The 6,332-nt window shown below is 51.0% G+C and overlaps 1 protein-coding gene across 5 annotated transcripts in view; it reads left to right on the top strand.

The window, feature by feature from the left end:
• Positions 1-6: 6 nt before the first annotated feature.
• The window catches only part of LOC122377611 (long-chain-fatty-acid--CoA ligase 4-like), a 17,371-nt gene continuing 11,045 nt past the window's right edge, over positions 7-6,332 (top strand). Inside the window, exons 1-3 of one of the 5 annotated variants that reach the window (XM_043357848.1) lie at positions 7-260; positions 3,350-3,495; positions 5,555-5,656. In XM_043357848.1, coding sequence (XP_043213783.1) covers positions 3,358-3,495; positions 5,555-5,656 — 240 coding nt within the window. In that variant the 5' untranslated portion in view covers positions 7-260; positions 3,350-3,357. Of the gene's footprint in view, positions 261-1,746; positions 2,208-2,633; positions 2,697-3,349; positions 3,496-5,554; positions 5,657-6,332 lie in introns of those variants that run through there. The other 4 variants (XM_043357847.1, XM_043357845.1, XM_043357843.1 and 1 more) reach the window with 4 other exon arrangements.

Below are 6,332 nucleotides of genomic sequence, written 5' to 3'. Positions count from 1 at the left end.
AAACCGACTCAGGCAGACTCAAACTGACTCGACCGACTCAGAACAACTCAAACTGACTCAGACCGACTCAACCGACTCAAATCGATTCCGATCGACTCAGACAGACTCAGAACGACTCAAACTGACTCAGACTGACTCAACCGACTCAAATCGATTCCGATCGACTCAGACCGACTCAGAACGACTCAAACTAACTCAGACCGACTCAACCGTCTCAAGTCGATTCCGAGTTAACTCAATTAGTGCTATTACTTATAAAGGTATTTTTCCATAAAAGGCATCCAAAAAGTTCTTAAGGCCTGGCTACACTATGCGTTAGCTCATTCTACATGTTTTTTTTTTGCGGAATGTTGTTCTAGAAAGAAACAACATTACCTATGTTTTTGTTATATGTTTTATATATTAACTTTTATTTGGTATCAACATTTTATTAACTTTTATATAAATATTAAACAAATTATATTAACAACTTTTCTAGAAAGATATTATGCAAAACACGCAAACTCACAAAAAACGCACACAGAAAACTCATAGTGTAGCCAGGCCTTTATAGAACTGCAGATTTACAAATATGTTCCTTGAAGGCCTGGCAGATTCTGATAACTGATTTAGGTTTTAGTTCATGGTTTCCTACAAAATAAATCATGTTTGCTACACAGACTTAATTCCCCAGCAATATTGTGATATACCTAGTTATGTGCTGATGGCTCACTGAGCTGTGCTGAATGCTGAGTGGCTGACCATGCTAGCCACAGAGGTGCACAGGCTGATTGCTTGTTGATTGAGATTGCCCAGATCATCTGAACCAGGTGGCATGTCTCTGTATGGGCGTGACCCACCAGGGCAGTCCTCACAGGGCCATACAACACATAGGCACAACATGACTCAGACTACTCAATTCCGAGGGTAACTCATTTTAAGTTATCATTCTGTGCATCAAACTGTTTGTGATGGACTTTGTAAAACTCGCTGTACTGGGAGAGCCATATTTTGGACTTAATTCTGCCGCTCTGCGTCATGCGTGTAGCAGGAATTACTGAATGGTTATAGCCATGGGTACTGTTTCACGGCACTCTGTCAGCGCATTTTGCGAGCTGGCGTCATATGTTATGGTCAAGTCACTCAATGTCGGAGCCTCCGAGTTTGTTGATGTCTCCATGGAAATCGAATTTGCCATGTGTGACTGCTGGCAGTCTGCTGGCAGCGGCCGTGAAACACTGTCATGGTCCGACCGTGGGCTGGATCTACGCAACAATCTGTGCGAATCATGAATCCATGGACGTTGGACAACCAACGACCAATGGGCTCATATTGACATTTTGTGAAGTTTGCTGTGCTCCCTTTACCTTGCGTTCGACATCCTGGAAATGAGGTATAATTATCCGGGATCACTTTGGTAATAATTTGGTATTGCAGGGACCATCGATGCAATTAATCACATTTTTAGATTGCTTTTGCTTCACTAATGGCTCTTTTACTCGTTGTTATGTCCGTTGTACACGGTGTTAGCCTAAAACACCGAATGATCCCGGTGATCCCGGAAAATTATCCCTGATTATCTGGATGCCGAATGCACGCTTAATATGCTGTAACACCCGACCTACAAAATGTGAGGTGCCGACAGCTCACAGCGTCAGTCACTCAGCGTCATGCAACCTCACTTTACCAGCTCAATGTGTCGGACCTTGGACGGGGCTGTGACCCACAGTGCAGGCTCATCATCCGCCTTTCGGCGGTACCTGGTAGTTCCGGTGACGTCATCGTTCACAGTCCGCCCGTGTTCGCGGTATTACCGCCCTTACTGCTGGGAATCCGTATCGGCCGACCGACCCTGTCGCCTGCCGCGGCTGCCAGGCCGGCTGACGCACCGGTCATTCATGGACGGTAGTAGTTCTGTTGGACTGTGGACCGGCCCTGCGGGCCGGCTCCTCCCTGAACTGTGACCCGCGGGGGAGGTCGCCTGCCCCTCCCCACGCCGTCGTGGTGCTCGTCGCTGTGCGGGAGGGGCGACTCGCAGTCGGTGACGGTGGACGATAGAGGGAGGGCGGCAGGCGGCCGGCAGCACCGCGGTACCCGACACGTGCGTCCCGTCTGTGTCTAGTCTAGTCTCGTCCGCTCAGGGTCGGTCCTCTGCAGTGCTCCTCTCTCACTCATCACAGAGTGACCGGCTGGCAGTTGTGTTCAACGGACAGGAACCAAACAGGCAGGTAGAGAGCGGGATAGTGTGGACGGAAGTGGAGGCCACACGTGGCCGTCAAATATTTGTCCCTTGCATAGGTATGTAGTGTTTTGGTGAATCCTGGCGTGTTCGGGGTAGTCACCCCCTCCCGTTGTAAGAACTAGGTGAAGTGGTTCGTTTCCTTTGTCCATCTGCCGGCCCGCATCTCTCCCGTGTGCGTGTGCCAGTGACGCGGCCCTGACTGAGCAGCTAACCGACCGCCGGTTTTTCTGCTACCGGGACCCTTTGTTGGCCGTCCACCAAACGGCCTTGCGGCTGGCCGCGTTGTTTTTAGGCCGCTGGTGGTTGTGCAAGTTACCTGTTTTGCTCAGGTGCGGCTCCGTCGGAATATTTTATCATGTTGTCTGATTGATGGTGGCGTGACGACGACTGCCTGTAGTCGGATTGTCAATACCGAGGGTGGCAGTGCCGGACTACTGTACTGCCTCAGCGTGCTCCAAAGGTCTCGTATTCATCGGTAAATAACTCTTGTTGGAATGTAAAGCCGACGTGAACTAGGGGCTCGGAGTATGCCGCAATGCCAGTTATTGACCGTAAAGCTTTCTATAATAACTTGATCGGACGCCGTCAAACTGGATTTCTGGGTTGTTGTAGCCTTGACATTCTGTATATGATATTAGATTTGCTTATATAAGCGACGCCTGGCGACGCTGGAACGGCTGCCAACTGCAATAACTCTAAATTATGTAACGTTGCCAAGCAATGTCATACTTCTTCCTGCAAATTTATAGTGCCTGGGGACACTCACACTAATTGTGAGGCATACCATCCAACAGACCCCAGTGCTCAATGGACCGTGCTCCGCTAATGTGAGCCTCTCTTAGTCTAATACAGCGTTGAGAATATCATATACAATATCTTAGACGTACTTCCAGTGACCCCCGCTCCCGTGTCATCCAGTGGTCCGTCAAATCTACACCGATGAACACATGTTTGTCAAGCATTCTTTACGCCCTATAACTACTTCGTTCCGCCGGTACAATAATGCAACGATGCTGGACGCCCTCGTAACCTCGCTCTAACCTCCCCGTCTTCTCTGTCTTCCCAGGTCTAACGATGCTGGGCACCGTCGTAACCTCGCTTTAACCTCCCTGTGTACTCTCTCCCCAGGTCTAACGATGCTGGGCACCGTCGTAGCCTCGCTCGGGGTGGGCGTGGCCGCCAGCGTCATGTTCGTGTATGACGTCATAACGCTACCAATCTACACCATCCTACAGAAGCCCTGGGTCCGGATCAAAAAGGCCAAAAAGATTCGGGTGAGTACATAGGACATGACTTTAACTCTGGGTTTGTTGTCTGTTACGGTCTAGCTCAGGTAGCAGTGTTGAATGTATTGTTTAGTTGTATCGACCGGTTGTCGTGCGATGCTATCAGTTAGCGTTAATGTTTGACGGAGGGGTCGTTATAACTGCCGGGGGTGGCACGCGGTTATACAATCGATGGAGCTGGAAACAAACAGGTAAGATTGGAAGCACCTCGGTGCTGTTGCAGCGACTACGAATGCCACTATCTAAATCATCAATGAAAGCTTCAGTTAGCATTTGCGTAAGTGCTGTGCTGTAGCGGTGGAGCCAAGTTGAAAGAGGACTCCGGGACGAACCGAGCTTCACTTGCTCTCCATTAGTCAACGTCCTCACACAGCCGTGGAATCACTGGAAATCGAGTCCTCACGCAGTCCCCGTCCAGTCCTCGCCGTGTGTGGTCGGTCGGGTCGTGTCAGTCCAGCGGACCGTCCTCACATGACTGGTACGGAGGACAGGCGCCGACCCGACCTCTGCACTGGTGTCGTGTGGTCGGCCCGTCCACGGGTCGACTGTTTGTTTGACTTGTCGCCCGTGTTGTAATAATGCCAGAGACCGCACGGGTCCACTGGTGCTCTTTGGACGCAGACTGACACGGGATGTCCGATGTATCGAGACTGGGGAGAATCTACGTGCTGATACCAGGTCTTCCCGTAGAATGTCTCTGCTCACAGCTTTGCTTGTTACGGGGCACATGATCGTTTAATAACCCGCCCCTCGCCAAGATCCCTTGTTCGATCATTTCAACGCACCCCGTCATCATCAATAAACAATATCAGCCTGCTTCTTCTTCATTACCGGGGCCCCATCGGTCTGCGCCGTCGACTCCCCTCGCCCTCCGGCCGGCAGCCCTCAGGGGCGATACGCGACGGGCAGTCTGTACCGAGTCGCCCGGCCAATGTGCAAGTACCGGCGGCGTCTGCAATCGGGCAGATAATCCGCGATGGCCGTGGTACACTGTTTGCCTGGCTGTCGAGTGTAGGAGATACGGTGGCGACAACTTGGCCACAGGCTAGTTTGTCTACAGGCTAGTCTGCGCTAGTTTCCGCCAGCGATTGGAGACAACAGGGAGGGGATGATACGGTACTTGTGTTGGATAGGCCTCAGGCACAAATGAGATAATATCAGAACAAGGGACGGAACTGCATACGAGGTAATCCAAAGTCGATTTCTTGTTAGCTTGCAAAGGCTTAGAAATAGGTTGGGACGCACTGCTAGCTGTAGTTTTGCTTTTTTCGAAAGTGGAATATCACTGTATTCACCGGATGCTTTGTTGTCATTTGCATCCTTAAATGTTTCAGTTTTCCGACGTGCAGCATCTGGCGACATGTAATGTAACACACATCCGCTATAAAGAGTGGTAGAGTTGTCTCCTCAATGGATTATTCCTCCTGGCTCACTCGAACTTTTGTATTGAAAGCGCCCATCACCGGTCAGCCGCGTCAGCTAGCTCCCCAGTCCCCGCCTCTCCGTTGCATGCAAATGACCTTCACGGCTGCGTGTCGTTGCTGGGGCACCGTCCATCTGCCGGGCCGCCCATCGGTTACAGATGTTCCTCCCTGCTCTCTCTCCGGCTCCACACTCTCCCCAGCGTGCAGCCAGGTGCTGTTCCCCTCCCCTCCCCTCTCTCGGCGGGGAACAACACCTGCCCCTCCCCGCTTCGGGTCGGAGGGCGGCGACAGTCTCTCACTGCCGGGGAGTCAGAGGATCACGCCGCGCCGGCTGACGGCCCACGTGGCTCCCGCCCCTCGGCTCTGCAGACGCGGAGGAGGGAGGGAGGGGTGTAATGGGGCCCGTGGAGTGCGCGCCAAGTATGCACCAACACGGAACTGGCAGCGACACCGGCAGCACACTCACCAGGGGATATGGGGTTATGCTGAGGGGAGAGTGGCTCTTAGGGCCTGACCAAACTGTGGCGAAGTAAATAATTTGATATTAAGGACATGCGCGGCATTGTTCGCTATGTTTGGTATATCGCACGTGAATTGAGGAGTGGAATTATTTTCCGTTTCAGGCCAAGGAGGTACCGGGATCGGTATGTCGCTACAGGAACTACGACGACCCGATCGGCTTCCAGGTCACCATGAAGCGCGAAAAACTCGACACCGTCGAAAAGGTAACCGGCCTAGCGAAACTTACCTCTCAGAAGGCATGAGTTGGGAATCCAGTTGAAAGTGTGTTTAGGCGTTTAGGTTTTATGTGGTTTCGAAGTTTGGGGTAGTTTAAGTTTAAAGTTGTAATGATGACTCACACAGGGGCATTTTTCTTCACTAGTGACTCGTTCGTTTCTGAAGTTGCGGCCGCTATTGAACCTGAGAGTGCCTTCCTTCATTCTTCCGTCTTTCAGTTCCTGCGGATTTTGCGATGGAAACATCGCATGGTCCTTACAGAACCGATGAACGGTAACGTGTGAGGTTAGGTTAAGCTAGGACTGAACGTAGAGGGCCTCGTGGGTCCGTAAAAAGATACAGCTGAAAGGGACACAGCCAATTACGAGTCTAACACTATTATAGCCGTTGTTGTTGTTGTTGTGGTTTAGGGCGCTTAGCGGCGAGGCTCTTGCGTCCAACGTCTTGATTTGTGAAGTTCACATTCTTGCATTCATCTTCGTTGGGAAGATTGGGAAACTAAGCAGGGTAAACTAAGCGGTGAAAGGGATAAAGGATGGTTATCGCAGGGTAGGAATTTCAGCAGGGACAGGTGATAGGCGAGGACAGTAGACGTTTAAGTTAGTTTGGTTAATCATCAACAGTATTCTAAACTATCTACGCCTCCAGACTTCTGCAAAAAAA

Source organism: Amphibalanus amphitrite, unplaced genomic scaffold, assembly GCF_019059575.1.
Source record: "Amphibalanus amphitrite isolate SeventyFive unplaced genomic scaffold, NRLGWU_Aamphi_draft 000047F_arrow, whole genome shotgun sequence".
Classification (NCBI taxonomy): domain Eukaryota; kingdom Metazoa; phylum Arthropoda; class Thecostraca; order Balanomorpha; family Balanidae; genus Amphibalanus; species Amphibalanus amphitrite.
The sequence above is the reverse complement of the archived record's forward strand: the minus strand, read 5'-3'. Positions and strand labels throughout refer to the sequence as shown.